Source organism: Cervus canadensis, chromosome 3, assembly GCF_019320065.1.
Source record: "Cervus canadensis isolate Bull #8, Minnesota chromosome 3, ASM1932006v1, whole genome shotgun sequence".
Lineage (NCBI taxonomy): Eukaryota > Metazoa > Chordata > Mammalia > Artiodactyla > Cervidae > Cervus > Cervus canadensis.
Genome location: NC_057388.1, coordinates 72,007,231 through 72,024,193, shown reverse-complemented (window position 1 = coordinate 72,024,193; position 16,963 = coordinate 72,007,231). Strand labels below are relative to the sequence as shown.

General features: G+C 50.7%; 1 protein-coding gene across 2 annotated transcripts in view; it reads left to right on the top strand.

Moving 5' to 3' along the window:
- ADCY1 (adenylate cyclase 1) overlaps positions 1–16,963 on the top strand; it is a 105,010-nt gene that overhangs the window by 23,227 nt on the left and 64,820 nt on the right. For both annotated transcript variants that reach the window (XR_006268580.1, XM_043463435.1), the window contains exons 3-4: positions 5,760–5,878; positions 12,224–12,335. Coding sequence is in view for 1 of the 2 variants with exons in the window: in XM_043463435.1 (XP_043319370.1) it covers positions 5,760–5,878; positions 12,224–12,335 (231 nt within the window). In the remaining variant the exon portion in view is untranslated. The remainder of the gene's footprint in view (positions 1–5,759; positions 5,879–12,223; positions 12,336–16,963) is intronic.

The following is a 16,963-nucleotide window of genomic DNA, read 5'->3' as shown; positions in this document are numbered from 1 at the left end:
TGGTTTTTGTCATACATTGACATGAATCAGCCATGGATTTACATGTATTCCCCGTCCTGATCCCCCCTCCCACCTCCCTCTCTACCCGCTCCCCCTGGGTCTTCCCAGTGCAGCAGGCCCGAGCACTTGTCTCATGCATCCAACCTGAGCTGGTGATCTGTTTCACCATAGATAACATACATGTTTCAATGCTGTTCTCTCACATCCCACCCTCTCCTTCTCCCGCAGAGTCCAAAAGTCTGTTCTGTACATCTGTGTCTCTTTTTCTGTTTTGCATATAGGGTTATCGTTACCATCTTTCTAAATTCCATATATATGTGTTAGTATACTGTAATGGTCTTTATCTTTCTGGCTTACTTCACTCTGTATAATGGGCTCCAGTTTCATCCATCTCATTAGAACTGATTCAAATGAATTCTTTTTAATGGCTGAGTAACATTCCATAGTGTATATGTACCACAGCTTCCTTATCCATTCGTCTGCTGATGGGCATCTAGGTTGCTTCCATTGGACTACACTGTTTATCCATTCATCTATTGATGGATGTCTGGGTTGTTTCTACTCTTCTGTTATTTTTCTAGTCTATTTTCTCTGTTTTTCAGTTTGGTCAAATTCTACTGTTCTGTCTTCAAGTTCACTAAACTTTCCTTGGTCCCCTCCATTCTGATGTTTCCATCTGTTGAGCCTCTTATTTCAGTTTTTTTTTTTTAGTTTTAAAATTTCCATTTGATTCTTTTTTGTATCTTTTATTTCTTTGCTGAGAGTTTCTGTTTTTTCACTTTTGCAAGCATATTTGTAGTTGTTCATTGAATCATTCTTAGGATAATGGCTTTAACATCTTGCTAGTTATTCTGATTATTGTTTTGGTGTTGGAGTCTGTTGATAACCTTTGTTCATTTGTTGAGGTTATTTTGGTTCTTTGTATGATGAGTGATTTCTGACTGGAACCTGGACAACTGGGGTATTGTGTGTGAGACTCTGTGTCTTGTTTGAACCTTTTCTTTTGGCTATCTCTCTATGACTTCACTTGGTAGGGGAAAGGGGAGACCACAACCTCAATACTTCCTTGTTGAGGTCCAAGTCGAGGTTCCACACGGAGCCTCTGTTGGGCCTTATGGTGGTGGGGGTGCCTCCTTACTGTGGTGCAGGAGAGTTCTGGCTTCTGACTTGGAGGGAGGAGCAGGAAAGCCCTTGGTCTCTGCTGATGCAGTGGAGCGGGGTTGGTGGGGTGCACTGGGTGTTACCTGCTGGTGGAGAGTGAAGGCAGAGTTCTCTGCCTGGCTTCTCTGACTCCCCAGCCTGGCGAGGATGGAGCTTTACTGGTTTTTTGGAATGGTTTGCCTGGAGTGGGACCATTTTTGTATAGCAGTTTCCATCTCATGAGGCTACCCCTGTCCTGATCTTTTAGTCAGAGAGGGTCGAATTTATTGGAGCTTACTGCTGTGCCTGTTGACATTTCTGGGCCACCCACATTCCAGCACCCAGTCTGGGATATGTAAGGCAAAAAGAAAGTCCAGGCCCTCACCTCCAGGCCATCGCTCGTACAGAGATTTCTGCCTCCTTCCCTCTGCCTTCAGAGCCTTCAGATGACTATTTTATATGTAATGTCCAGGACTTTTGGTGTACTTAGTGGGGGAATAGGGAAAAATGCTTTTCCATCTTTTCAGAAACAGAGTCTTCATAATTGTTGTTTAAATATCTAATGTTCATTAAGGTTAATATATTAAGTCACATTTTGATAATCAAGATAAACATTGAGGTTTTTATATAGCCTTCATAGGATGCTGGGATATTTTGTATGATTCATATTTATAAATTTGTCCCTTTGATTTCTGGCTTTGTATCTTATTTCACTAGTTAGAACTCATCATGTAGCTGTCTGCTTCTAATGTAATGTTTATTGCTGCCGGAGGCTTTAGGGCTGGGTTTGGAATTGGATGTGGATTTCAGGTATTATCTTTATGATGTCAGCCAGCTAAGTTGTTTGCTGCTTTTTGTTTTTAATCAGGGATGGGCGCTTGATCTTTTCAGATGGCTGGCTGCTTTGCTCCCTGTGGGCGAGGTTGTGTACTTTCAAGTCTTGATTATTAATGTGTGTTGGCTTCAGGCACTATCACTAATCTTGTGGATGGAGTTAATGCTGAGCCCTTGGTCAGAAATATAGCCTCCTGTTAGGAACTTCATATGACAGTGGCTTATGCAAGTGAGATAACTCTTTTTCTCTTACATACATATTCCAGGGCTGGCACTTTATGACCAGTGATGCAGATCTGACCCTTGCAATCCTCACAACGCAGTCTCCATCTAGTTAAATGGTCTGCCATTGCTAGCGTGTAGCTTTCATCCTCCTGAACCAAGATGGTCAGTACAGATCCAGCCATCATGACTGTATCCCCAGCAACAGGAGGAAGGAAGAAGAACAAGCTGTCTTTAGGGAATATTCCAGAAATTTCCACTTGATCCTTCAGCTCCTACCTCCTTGGCCACATCTCGTTGAACAGGAGGCTGGACAATATAGTTTTCATTCCAGGTTTTCAAGTCCCCTGATGAGGACCAGTGGCTAGATTGTGGTGCTAGTGGTGGAGAAGGGACCCTGGGGCAGGGCTAACTCAGCCGTCTGTCTCAGCACCCCACGCTGCGCTGGTTGTGCACCCCTGGGCTGCAGCAGCTCCTGGCCTAACCCTCTATACCTGCCCCCCGATTTCCTCTTGAAGTCCCGGGCTGGTCAGTGTCCCTCTGCCTTTTCAGCCCTTCCCTCCTGGTGGCTGCCTCGGTTTCCTTGTTCTAACTCCAAGTCGTGCAGGACAGCTGAGGGGATGGAGAGACTGAGAGAGGGGAGGGCTGTCCTCAGCAGGACCCCCGAGGGGGAGGCGGCAGCTCACTCAGGGAGAGCGGTCAGTTCTGGGGCTGTGAGACGGAGAAGGAAGCTGTGAGACGGGCGCCGGGGAGGACAGTTTCCCTAGCTTGATTTGACTTGGGCGACACCCGAGTGCTTTTCCAAGAGCAGGTGACAGATTTAAAAGATGCAGGACATTTTTCATGTTCCTTTACCTGCTGGGTACAGCATCGAAACATGTATATCATCAAGTGTGAAACAGATCACCAGTCCAGGTTGGATGCATGAGACAAGTGCTCGGGGCTGATGCACTGGGATGACCCAGAGGGAAGGGATGGGGAGGGACGTGGGAGGGGGGTTCAGGATGGGGAACACATGTAAATCCATGGCTGATTCATGTCAATGTATGGCAAAAACCACTACAATATTGTAAAGTAATTAGCCTCCAACTAATAAAAATAATTGGGGGCAAAAAAAGATGCAGGAGACAAAAAAGAGAAGCCATAAAGAGCTGTCATGGGAGGTGCTGGGAGGTGTGATACAAGATAGGGACCCCTGAGGGTCAGTGAGGACCTTCTCAGAACACCCTGCTGAGGAGGTTGGTGTGGTTATCACCCTGATAGACAGGATGGGATTGAGACAGAGCTTAACTAATGGCCCTGGAGAGGGCAGAGTCGGGATGGGAGGCCAGGCAGCTGTCCTGCAGGCCCTGGGACTCTCCTCCCTGAGACCCCCTGCATGGGGCTCTGGGGTGCACCCTGAGCCCCTAGACTGGCAGGTGGCCTGGGCTTGTAGACGCCTCTGATGCTGGGGCTGCAGAGAGGGCTCTGCGTGTTCCCAGGGCCCTTCCGGGGTGGCCTGCCTTGTCATCCAGTTGCTTCTGTTTCCCCGCCGTGAACCTCAGGGCAGTGACAATCTCTGGAAGCTTCCAGGTGGTCCTTTGATGGTGGCCCGAGTGAGCCCCCTGCCAAGTACTCTCTGGGACAGTGGGCTCGCCTGCAGAGGCTCCTGCCCATGGGTGGTGCTCAGGTTCGTCCCCAGAGGCCCCGCTGCTAAGGAAGGGCTGATCTGGTCCTGTCTACACTCAAGTCACACACCAGCTCCCACGCCCAGGGCACTGGGACTTTCTGTCCCCAAGGCTGTCCTCACATGCTCACGTAGACTGGCACTTCTGTCTCAGAGGGTCCTCTCCCCATGCTGGTCATGGAGTGTCATGGACTGCTATGCTGTTGCGATGTTCCTCCTGAGTGTGGGGATCTGTCCAGCCTGGAGCCATGTGGGGGCCACCGTGGATCCCCCCACCCTGCATAGACCAGGCCTGGTTCACCTGGGTGCACACACTCAGCTCCACCTGGTGCTGGGCGGGGCTGGGCCTGGCCTCCATCCTCAGAAGTGTATGTGGGGATACGTCACCTGGGGAGACTCTTCCTGTGCATCAGACACATTCTCCCATCTTAAAATAACTTTATGATCTGGAGCCAAGGGGGTGAAGCCCTCACACCCCTACCCTAGGCCCCTGAGGCCATTTCCTGGAGGTGGGAGGGCTTTTAGGGTCGGGGACTGTTGTCATTGCTGCTGCTGTGATCTCCCTGCAGAGGATGTCACGCAGGGGAGCAGCTGCCCCCAGTCAGGGATGGGGTCTTATGCTGCAGGGTAGACTGGGGTCTGTGAGGACCTCAGGACCTGGGGACTGCAGCCGGCCACCTGGTCTAAGTGGGAGATGCCAGAAACCCACGTGGCCCCTTCCGAGCCTCCTCCATTGACAGACTGAGGCCCAGGGGCTGTGGGCCCAGCTGGGTTGGGGGGTGCTACTGGAGAGAGAGCGAGGGAGGGACTACTGCCCCCTCCCTGCCCCACGTTCACCCTTGTAAGTAGGACGTCTTACTTGATTGCAGGTGGGATCTAAATTCTGCAATTTATTTTCTTTCCAAAGCAGAGTATGTGTGGTTGGGGAGGGGCTGTGAAAGGGACTAAGGGAGGAGTCGGGGGTCTCACCCCAGGTTTCTGGAACATGGTTTCTCAGACACGGTGTGGCCAGTGGGATTGAGGCCAGGGAAGGCTCCACCATGAGGAGAGGTGGAGACCGGAGGAGGAAACCAAGGTCCAGAAAGGGTGACAGAGCCCCCGGGGGCAGCATGGTTCCTGTGGATAAGCCCAGGCATTTGGTCCATACTCTTAGGGGTGGAGAACCTTTGACTCCTGTAGGTCTGGGAGAAATCAGAAGACAAGACCAGGAGAAAATGCCACATTGTGTCCAAAGTCACTTATCTCTATGGAACATGGGCTCCTGTCTGTCGTTGGGCATGGGCAGCCCACCTTGAGGTCCCTCCTGAGGCTGTGTTGGGCGGTGGTGTGGGGAGTGAGGCTGGACTGGCTGGAGGCAGCGGTGTCTCCTCCCTGTGACCCCCACTCATTGGAGCTGGGGCACACGGGAGAGCTTGCCCCAGCAAGCTTGCCCAGTGCTCTGGGAACGAGTTACCTGTGCAGTGACAGTCCAGGCCTGGGCACAGCCCACCACGGCCCTGGGGCTGGGCAGGGTCCGTGGGACTGGACCACGTGCCGGCCGTGTGTGAGGAGGCCCTGGGGCTGGGCAGGGTCCGTGGGACTGGACCACGTGCCGGCCGTGTGTGAGGAGGCCCTGGGGCTGGGCAGGGTCCGTGGGACTGGACCACGTGCCGGCCGTGTGTGAGGAGGCCCTGGGGCTGGGCAGGGTCCGTGGGACTGGACCACGTGCCGGCCGTGTGTGAGGAGGCCCTGGGGCTGGGCAGGGTCCGTGGGACTGGACCACGTGCCGGCCGTGTGTGAGGAGGCCCTGGGGCCCCTCGTGGAGGGCAGCTCCTTGGCGCCACAGTCACTGGATTGGGCATGTCCAGGGATCACAGGGAGGAGCTGCTTGTCACACAGGCCTGTCTCTTCTGTCCAGGAGCGGCTGCTCATGAGCCTCCTGCCTCGGAATGTTGCCATGGAGATGAAGGAGGACTTCCTGAAGCCCCCTGAGAGGATTTTCCACAAGATTTACATCCAGCGGCACGACAACGTGAGGTAGAGCTGGCACTGGTTTGGCCCTGTGATGGGCTGGGGAGCTGAGGTGGGAGGTGATGGAGGTGTGGGAGGGGTGATCGAGGAGGTGGGAAGTGATGGAGGAGGTGGGAGATGATGGAGGTGGAAATGATGTTGTAGGTGGGAGGTGATGGAAGTGTGGGGGTGTGATCAAGGAGGTGGGAAGTGATGGAGAAGGTGGGAGATAGTGGAGGTGGAGGTGATGTAGGTGGGAAGTATTGGAGGTAGAGGTGGTGGAGGAAGAGGAGGTGATGGCAGAGGTGTGTGATGATGGTGGAGGTGGAAGTGATGGTGGAGGTAGTGGTAGAGGTGGGAGGTAATGGTGAAGGTGGAGGTGATGGAGGAGGAAGAGGTGATGGCAGACGTGAGCAGAGGCCCCTAATTTGAGGGACGGAGGGAGCAGGTGTGGGTCAGGAGCACAGGTGAGCACTTACCCAGCAGGGAAGCAGTTCCCACAAGGGGTGTGGGTAGGCTTCTTTGGTGATGCATTTCACAGTTGCTATTTCTCATTTCTTCACCTTCTGTTTCCTGTATTGGCTGGAGAGCATGGGAACTCTGTCCCTTAGCCAGACTTGGACAGTGGCCATTGGGCTTGGAATTTGCCTGTATCAGGTTAAAAACTGAGCATTGTTTTAGTTAGTGCTGGGCTCTGGGGTAGGTGTTCCTTTTACTTTGTTCATCTCATGGCAGCCCCAGGAGGTGGAGATGGTTATTCCTATTTTATAGGTGAGGAGACTGAACACTTGGAATGAACCAACTTTCCATGGACACTCTGAAGTTTGCTAATTTGTTTTTAAAGATTCTGTTAAATTGTAGTTTATTATATTAAGTCATGCATTGCCTTTAAAGGTCCTTAGAATAGCAGTGTTTCCTGTCTGGGAGTAATACTTGACAGAAGTGTCAGGTAGGAAATGATGGTTTGAAGGACCCATACACTCCCTCTCCTTCTGGTCTTTGCTGGCTTTCTTGGGTGTTGGTGTCAGGCCTCCCTGCCCACTCAGCCCCTGTGGACACAAAAGGATAAGAAAATCCTTGTTCTGTCTGTGTCGAGTGCTGCAGACTGGGTCCCCATGAGCTGGTGCTTGTTCATCTGAAATGAGCCAAGGCCCACTGCCCATCCTTGTCAGGGTCCGAGCGCCGCTGTGTGTGGGCTGGTGTGGCTAACAGCTGTCTGGTGAGTGCACTCACTCCCACTATTGTGTCTCTTGATAAGGACCAGTTTTATCTTCCTACAGAAGACGGTGAAGCCAAATGGGATTAAGGCCTGATATGTGAGGCCAACGTTCAAGCCCAGTCAGGAAAGGTCACTTGGTTCTGTTTAATATCATCACACCCTTGGTATCTATGAGCACTGTCACCTCTACTTTATAGATGAGGAACTTGAGCTTCAGCAAAGTGAGGTGAGTGTGCAGGACTCTCTGGCCAGTGAGTGAGAGGGTTGAAGCTAGTCTAGGATTGGCTGATGCTGATGCCTGCCTAGACCTTCCCATTTTGCACACTACCTTTTGTTACTGGGTAAGGACTCGATTTAGTGACCAAATGCTCTGCTGAGAAGGCCAGACTACCAGAACAGTCCAGGGCACACCTTGCCAGGGCAGAGCATCTGCATACAGCAAGGAAAGCATCAGATATCAGCGTCTTCTGGGCCTGCAGGTAGAGGTGGGCACGTGCACCTGAGTGCCTTTCTCTTCCTCTCCTCTCCTATAACGGTAAATACAAATGTGACAAGTTACTACTCCCCTTTGCTGCTGAAAAGTCTCTGTCCATGTCCTATGGTGGGCTTCCCTGATAGCTCAGCTGGTAAAGAATCCACCTGCGACGCAGGAGACCCCAGTTTGATTCCTGGGTCGGGAAGATCTGCTGGAGAAGGGATAAGCTACCCACTCCTGTATTTTGGGCTTCTCTTATGACTCAGCTGGTAAAGAATCTGCCTGCAACGCAGGAGACCTGAGTTTGATCCCTGGGTTGGGAAGATCCCCTGGAGGAGGGCATGGCAACCCACTCCAGTATTCCTGCCTGGAGAATCCCCATGGACAGAGGAGCCTGGTGGGCTCCAGCCCATGGGGTCGCACAGGGGTGGACACGACTGAGCGACTAAGCGCGTGTCCTGTGGGCCAGTGTGCTTGCTGCAGGCAGGACAGCCCTGAGACAGGAGAGGAAGCTGAGGCTCCCAGTCACAGGTAGTGCCAGCTACACCATAGCCCTTCTGGCTGCCCTCCATCAGGATTCAGAGACATCTTTCTACAGCCCAAATATGGACATCTCATTGGGCTCTCCACAGTCCTTTTACGTCCAAGCCCAGTATGACCTGGCTGAGTGTTGAAAGCATGTCCCAACATTCACATACACACCCTTGTCAAAGACTGAGAGACTTATCTGCTCCAAGCATCTATGGAAATTTCTGTCTAGTCATTAGCTGAACACTATACCAAGTTAATGAAGCAAAGACTTTAGTAGTGTCACGTAACGAAGAATACAGACTTTATAGAATTAGTTCAGAAAAGTCACTAAAGAAGCAATAGTATAAACAAACAATAACAGCAACAAACCCTGAGGGGGATATATTTTTCAGAGTTGCCGTGTTATATTACCCAGTTTTCAATAAAAATATATGAAACATGCAAAAAGAAAGAATGCATGGCTTACAGAAGAATATATTTAAAAAGCAGTCAATAGAAACTATCCCAGAGGAAACCCAGACATTGAACTTGATAGTACCTTTAAAATCAGCTATTTTAGATATGTTCAAAGAACAAATTCTTATGTCTAAGAAACTAAAAGAAAATATGAGAGTGATTTCTCATCAAATAAAGAATACCAATAAAAAGATAAAAATTATATAAATGAACAACTGAATAGAAATTTCAAATGTGAAAAATAAAATGAAAAATTCATCTGGGGCTTAACAGCAGATTTGAGCAGACTGAAGAAAGAATCAGTGAATTTCAAGAAAAGTCAGTTGAAATTATCCAGTCTGAAGAACAGAATGAAGAAAAGGATGAAGAAAAATGACCAGAGAACTGAGGGACACCATCAAATGTAGCAACACACTCATAATGAGAGTCTGAGCAAAGAGAAAAAGGGGAAAAAAAATGGAAAAAAACAGTGGTCCAAAATGTCCCAAATTTGATGAAGAACACTGAACTACACATCAGTTCAGTTCAGTTCAGTCGCTCAGTCGTGTCCGACTCTTTGCGACCCCATGAATCACAGCACGTCAGGCCTCCCTGTCCATCACCAGCTCCCAGAGTTTACTCAAACCCATGTCCATCGAGTCAGTGATGCCATCCAGCCATCTCATCCTCTGTCGTCCCCTTCTCCGCCTGCCCCCAATCCCTCCCAGCATCAGGGTCTTTTCCAATGAGTCAACTCTTCGCATGAGGTGGCCAAAGTATTGGAGTTTCAACTACACATCAGAGAAGCTCAATTAAGATAAACTCAAAGAGAACCACACCTGCACACATCATAATCCAGCTGTCAAAAGCCAAAGACGTGGAGAGAATCTTGAAAGCAGGAAGAGAGAGGCACTTTGGTAAAATTTCTAGCAGGTTTCTCATCAGAATCCATGGGGGCCACAAGGCAGTGACATGGCTTATTCAAAAGCTGAACTAGAAAGATAAGAATTCTGTCCCCAGCGAAAGTCACAGCAGTACCAGCTGCTGTTCTCTCTGCCTGGGGAACCTTCTCTGGTGTCTTCATGGCCCCCCTTCTCCTCCCTTCAGGACTCAAATGTCACCTGACTTACTCCAAGCTCCACACCCGAATTCCCTCCTTCATGTTCCTCCATGGTTACACTTGTCACCTTTGACATACTGTGAGCATCCACCTCCTCCGACTAGAATGGAAGCTTCTGGAGGGCAGTGATGTGTGAATCTTTTTGTTCACTGCTAAGTCCCAAGCATCTAGAACACTGCCTAACATGTAGATTCTTCAATAAGTATTTATTGCATTGTAACACTAACAAATTATCGTAACTAAGCAATTGGTGAGCTCTTATTAGGTGCAAGGTGTTATTCTAAGTGCTTTGTTAATCCATTTAACCCTCACAACCTATCTTCTGGACTCTGGTCTTATTCCCATTTTAAAGATGGAAAGACTGACATGTGAAAGTGTTGGCAAGGTTGCCTGAGGTCCCAGCACATTGTCATAACTAGCAGAGCTGGACAGTCCTTCTAGAATCCAAGTTCTAACCACTTCTCCCCCTCCTGCCTTTCCTGGGCTGACAGTCAGGAACCTCTCATCTCAGATACTTGTGTTCCACAGCTTACTGCTTGTATCCATGTCCCAACCAGTCTGTCTCTCTCAGCTTTTGATAAGTTATTATATGGTTTCTCAGCCATCTTAGTTTCCACATACTATTTGCACTTCTGAATCAATCCCCTCTTCCTTTCTTTCTCCTTTCCTCCTTTCTTCCTTTTTTGTTTGTCTGGGAAATCCCTGGACAGGCTCCAAACTCTGCTCCAGCCTGGCTGCATCCTTGAAGTGGGTGTTGTGCCTTCCTGCTGAATTCCAGCCTTACCATATCATTGCTTCACTGTGTTCTGTCCCTCTCTGCTCTGAGCCTTCTTTCCCGATGTTGAGCTCCTGAGGACAGGGACCTGGGGTGTAAGAGACCTGGGTGCTTTAGGGGTGAGGTTTCCCACGGGTTGTGGAGGTGGACAGGCAGGGAAACACTGGAGGCTTCCCAGTTGTGGAGGTGGGCAGTGCTTAGTCAGTGTTCATGGAACTAAATGAATGAGCAGAGGCTGAGAAACCAGAGGCTAGAGGAGGGCGTGTGAATGCATGTAGTTACAGAGAAGGAAGAAAACACCTCAGAGATGTAAAGAAGCCTGAATTTTATACTAAACAGAGGGGAGAAAACTATTGTTTGTCTCCACCCACTCTCGCAGTCCCTTTGCTCAGCTTCTGAGTATCAGTGACACACCTATAGCCTAGACACAGTTTTTACCCATTCATTCATCCTAACACAGATGTGCATCTCCTATTGCTCTGTGTTTGGTACAGTGGGGTGTGCAAGTCAGGTCTGCATCCTTAAGCTCCTCACAGTCTCAGTGGGCGATGCTCTTCTGCAGTTAGAGGATTATGATGGCATGTGAGACTTGTCCTGGGGTGAACACAGCCACTGTCTGCACTTGGGCAGGGCGTGGTTGATGTGGTGGGGTAAGGACCTCATCAGAGAGAAGCCTTTCTGAGATGTGGGTCCCCACTTTCTGGCATGAGGTATTATTGAAAATTCAACCCTGAGTTAAGATCTGGTATCAGGAATTAAGATGTGAATGCAATCGTGTTAAAAGAACAAATTATTGTACACATCACTTTCTTCATTTAAACTGGAGATGCATGTTTATGTCTCGTCAACCTCTCCAGTACCCATGTGAGCGATCTCCCAAGTCTCATAGCTGAGGGTGCTTTTGGCTGAAGGTGACAAAAGTTGGTCATACAGTGTCTTCAAGACTGAGGGGTATTCCCCTGGGGTGAGTGGTTTGGAGGTGACACCTGGTACTGATCCAGGAACTCCGTGATCAGGCCTCGTGGTTCCCGTGGAGCAGCTTGTTCTGAGCTAGGCCCCTGGTCACCTCTCCATCATCCCTTACACCTGTGGGGGATCGAGGTGCTTGGAAGACTCAGCAGGAACCCCACCCTCTTCCAAATGTACGGCTAGGGGAAGCTCTCTGTTGCTTTACAAGTTCTCTGTCCTGCCTTGGTCCTCTGTGTTGATTCATTACTTAAGACTTTTAAAGTCTTTGCAGCATCCAGGTTGCTGGCTGTGTACTGTGGGTGGACACGGTGTTGTTTACCCTGACATGGGTGCCCAGCATCTAAGAAAGATGTTGCCCTCACCCTTGTCGCCCTTGACTGAAGGGCGCCCTGCCCACAGCACAGCACCCCTGGGTGGCTTTGACAGGGCCTGGGCTCAGTCACTGGCATCAGTTGTGGGGGGAGGGGGTGGGGAGATGGTGTGAGGGCTGCTCATTCCTTGACAACATGTCACTCTTGCTCACCTGCCACCAGCCATGACCCCATCACCAGGCCCCCCCGGGAAGCGGAGTGGGCCTAGTGGACATTGAGCTTCTCCCTGGGTCTGGGGGACACCGAGTATATAGACAGCATGTGGGGGTCACCACTGACCCTCCAGTGTCCTGGGAGGAGTCAGCAGGATCTCTGAGTGGCTCCAGTATTTCCTCCCTCTGTGACTGAGGAGTCCCCCGGCTTCTCCCAACCTCAGTCTTGTCCCGGATCCAGCAGGGATACACAGGGGGCTGTGGTTTCAGGTGACGTCTGTCTGAGCTCATGGAAGAGGGCAGCTGGTACCTTTCTGTCTTGCAGCATCCTCTTTGCAGACATCGTGGGCTTCACGGGCTTGGCGTCACAGTGTACGGCCCAGGAGCTGGTGAAACTCCTCAACGAGCTCTTCGGGAAGTTTGATGAGCTGGCCACGGTAAGTGCAGCTACCTCCTTCATCTGATGAGGTTGCTCCTGGGGCCAGGACATGCCTGGTGGATCCTCTGGTGGAGATGTGGTCTTGGCTGTTGTTTCAGCCTCACTGGTTCCTCCCCTGGGACCAGAGTGCTTGCTGCCTTTGCAGATGGCAAGAGGCTGCATGAACCCAGTCAGCACCTCCAGTGGAGGGCCCTGGGCAGGAGGAGGCACTGGTGGGTTGTGGGGCCCTGCGTGAGTGTGGACTGCCTGCGGGCCACCCTCCACCGTCTCTGTCCCCTGGCAGATGTCGCCCGCACTGCCCTTTTCTGGGACGACTACCTGGACTTGAAACTTGCCTGCTGGGGGTCAGTTGGTGACATCTGAGGATGCCTGCCCCCTTTTTGTGCTGTGGGTTGAGCACTGGGGTTTTGAGATTTCCCTGGGACAGGTCACATCTAAGGTCTGTGGGCTCAGTCATTGCGGCTCCTGGGCTCTAGAGCACAGGTTCAGTCGCTGCAGTACATGGGCTTGGTTGCTCTGCGGCATATGGAATCTTCCTGGACCAGAGATTGAACCATCTCCCCTGCATTGACATGTGGCTTCCTATCTACTGGACCATCAGGGAAGTCCAGGATGATGATCTTTATAAAAAATTTTGCTTTTTTTTTCTATTTCATTTTGGACAGTTTATATTGCTGCACCTTTAGGTTCACTAATCTTTGCATCTACAGCGTCTAATCTGCCATGTACCATCCAGTGCAGCATCTGTCTTCTCTAGAAATTGTTTCTTCTCTAGAAGCAATTTGAATCTTTTGTCCTTGTTGAGGTGACTGACTGTGAGGAAGTTCAAAATTAAAATGGCCTCCTTTGCTTCTTATTTATTGCTTTCTTTCTCTGTTCTTCCGTGCATTGGCATTTTGTGTCTTCAGTATATTTTCACTCTTATCTGCTTGTGTCCTGTTCTGAGGAGCACCTGGACGTGTTTTCCTTGTGTATGTGCTTGTTTTACATCCGAGTGCCCTGTGTGGAAGGCGTGGCGACCCCGGGGATGCAAACACATCCTCCTTTATGAAGGTCCCTGGCGGGTGGTTAGACAGTCTCACAGTGTGTTTGTCTTCATCTCCGTAGGAGCTGACGGTTTGTTTACCCTGATCCACGGCTGACGACCGCAGATGTGCACTATGTTTTTGACCTTTCCTCCATTTATTGGATCTATTTTAGATTTGTGTTTGCTCTGATGTCTGTGTGTCTCTCGGAAACTGGCCACACCCTTTGAATTTACGGAGAAACACCTGTCCTGGGTTTAGCCTTGTTCCACCACCACCTGTTGGGGGTGGACCCATCTCTGGATGTCAGTTTTTCCCATGGGAAAATGACCTGCCCAAACAAAGCAGATGCCCCTCTGGCAGCTTCCAGGAGGCGTGGGGTAGTGGGGAGGGTTCCTGGTGTGCCAGCCACGGAGATGAGCCTGGGTCCATATTGGCCTCTTGTCGGCTGGCGGTCTGGTCCTCGGGGGTGACGGGCAGGTGAGAAGATGGTCTTCAGCTCTGGTCATGACACCAGGAATCCTTCAGGGACTGTTTCCAGCAAGAGCTTGTTCTTGGCCCCGGCGTGGCCATTGCCAGGCACAAGAAGGGGATGCCTTGGATTCAGGCCGGTGCCCAGGGCCAGGCAGCTGACCCGCACACATCATGGGTGGTTAGAGAACTTGGACAAGTGCAGAGGCTTCCCCCTTTAGGTCCAAGCATTCCTGGGGTATGCGGGGTCTGCCAGGGGCTCTCCCTGGGGACGCCAGCCCTTGGGCTTGGCCAGTCCTTGTTGTCCCTGAACTCAGATGCTTTGCGAGCCTTTCCAGGCCATGAGGACCCAACACCGAGGAGCACTTGGACAGGAATGTGAGGGGTCCAGTGCCTGATGGATGACTGTGCTGGCCTGTGTTAGTGAGGGCATTATTTCCCAGTTACTTGTGTTACTTTGGATGATTCTGAAACGGACCCATGGAAGCCTGTCGGAGGGTGGAGCTCCCCACCCAGTTCTCAGCTGCTTGGCTGTATGTTCATGTCCATCCTTCCTATCCTTATCTTTCTTCCTCCTCCTCAGGAAACTGCCCTTGGGTCATTTCAGAGGGTCATACCTTCCTGTTCTGACAGCTGGTCCCATGGCCGTATGGAGCTGGCCACATCCAGGCCTGACACGTGCTCAGAGTCTGGTTGTGACTCTGCTCGGCAGTGTTCCTTCAGCAAGGCTGCCTGTGTACCTGCTGTTGGTGGGGGTGAGGGGTGGACTGGAGCCCCAGACGGAGTCAGAAACCCTTGGCCAGGAAAATTACAATCCAGGCAGGGAGACCTTGAGCCAACTTTGTGAAACCAGGATTTTGCTGAAAGAGATGTGGTCAGGATGTAAAGAGAGATCATGAGCACAGCCTGGAAGGGGTGGCCATGGGACCATCCCCTGAGCTCAGCTTGGAAAACTGACCTAAGGGTACGACTTTAAGTGACCAAAGTAGAATGTAAAGTTGCATATAGAATAGAATCCCAGTTTTCACACTGTGTATGCAGAAGGGGATGTGGTGCCTCTCTGTGTCACCGAGAAGGCACGTGTCCTTAGTTGGGTTCAGAAAACAACTGCCGGGTCTCTACCGTGTGCCCGAATTGTCCTGGGTGATGGGGATGCAGCAGGAACAAGTCAGATGTAAACCCTGCCCTTGACGGTGTTAGGAAATTCACACATACACAAAGTTAGAGACAGTAACATAACAACTGCCCCCAGGCACTCACAATCCTCTTCAACAGGAACTAACCTCCGGCCAGTCTTGTGGGCCTGCACCCTCCCCCCAGATCCCACCCGTCAGCACGCCACATCCTGGCAGCCTTGGAGAGTGGCTCCTCTGTTCAGCACGTTGTGACCAGTGGCAGTTTGACACCCCTATGACCGCTGCCCACGCTGCCCACAGTTACAGGTAACTGAGTCCTGATCTGGGCTTGGTCACCCTGCTTGTCTCAAATGCGTCTCTTCTTCAGAGCTCATTTATTTCAGTCAGGATTCACATGAAGTGGATGTATGTCTGGGTTGTGCCTGTGGATTTTAATTTATGGAGGTGTCGACTTAAAAAATATTCACAACCTGGAAGCTGAGAGTTAGGTTTAATTTGGTGGGAATTTTTAGGACTTTAAGCTTAGGAGACAGTATCTCAAGTGACCCTGAGAGAAATGCTCCAAGGAGGCAAGGAGAGAGCCAGGTTATATAGAAGTTTTGCAACAAAGGGCAGGTAGTCTGATCATCAAAAGATTATTTTTAATTAAAGAAAAACAGATAACCCAAGTTAAAGAATTTAGTGCTTTTCTGTGTAGGGGAAGATGCAAGTCTGGGCTCAGTGAAATCATTCCTTTGATAAGCCCTCAGCTATCTGAGGCCGTATCCTGTGGTTTTCATATCCTGAGTTTCCTCTAGGCTTAGAGGTAGTGAGTGGCTTCGGTCTGATGGCTGCTAGATGGCAGGTATTCTTTTCCTTCCTGAGTTCCCTCAGGGCTCACCGGCTCACACATGGAGGGCTGCAATCTCTGATGGCTGTGACATCCTTGTTTACTGATACGGCAGGAAATACTCCATTTTTCAGAGGTGACAGTGATGGCATGGAGGCTCAGGCCAGGGAAGGATGCTCTATTAATAACAGAGGAGGGACCACTGGGTGCCCAAGGGGCAGAGAGGCTGGGAGAGGGGGACAGGGCTTTATAGGTGTTTCCATGGTGACGAGCAGACATAGGGCTGGACAGTGTGGATGGTGAGGGCTCTGGGCTGTCGGTGTCTCCTGCTCCCTGGTCCCCACCCTGATGATTAGGAGTGGCAGGAGTATGAGAGTCTGATCTGCAGTGTGATAGGAACAAGCTGTCTACTGTCTCCAGGAATTAGCCAGCCCCGGGCGGGGGTGGAGAAGGAAATGGCAACCCACTCCAGTGTTCTTGCCTGGAGAATCCCAGGGATGGGGGAGCCTGGTGGACTGCCGTCTATGGGGTCACACAGAGTCGGACTCGACTGGAGTGACTTAGCGGCGGTAAGCTGGGAGTATCCTTTCCTACCAGCAAGGCCCCTGAGATGTCAGACCTTCATGGCGTACAAAACCCAGAAAACCAGATGGATGCACACATTGTATTCAGTGGATGTGCCAAGTGTGTCTTGGTTTCGGTCTTTCCTTGCTGATGCGCCCGCCCTTGGTGGCAGCTCGGCCCCAGGGGTGGGTGTGCTCTGTACTTCTCCCGGCCTGTCCAGGCACCTGAACGAGCTGACCCTCTGTACCTGCCTTAGGCCCTGAGCTCGCATCTGTGTTAACGCCCCTTTCCCGATCACTTTGCTTCTCCCCTGTGCTGGCTCCCCTGCTGGCCTCTTCTCACCGGGGCGTGTGAATCTGAGGTTCCTGTGTTGTTACGGGCTTCCCAAGACGATGTGCCCGAGGGTCACAGCAGTTGCCTGAAAAGCTTGGCTGATCTGTGTTCACTTGGGTTTACACACTCAGCGTCAGTTTTCTGATCCTGTTGTTTCTTCTGCATTTATTAGCTTGTGATTCTTTAAAAATGAAGAACATTTACTCATGAGCTGTTTGGTTATCCTCAGTGAATGCTTGATTCTTTTCATTTCTTTATCAAGGTTCAG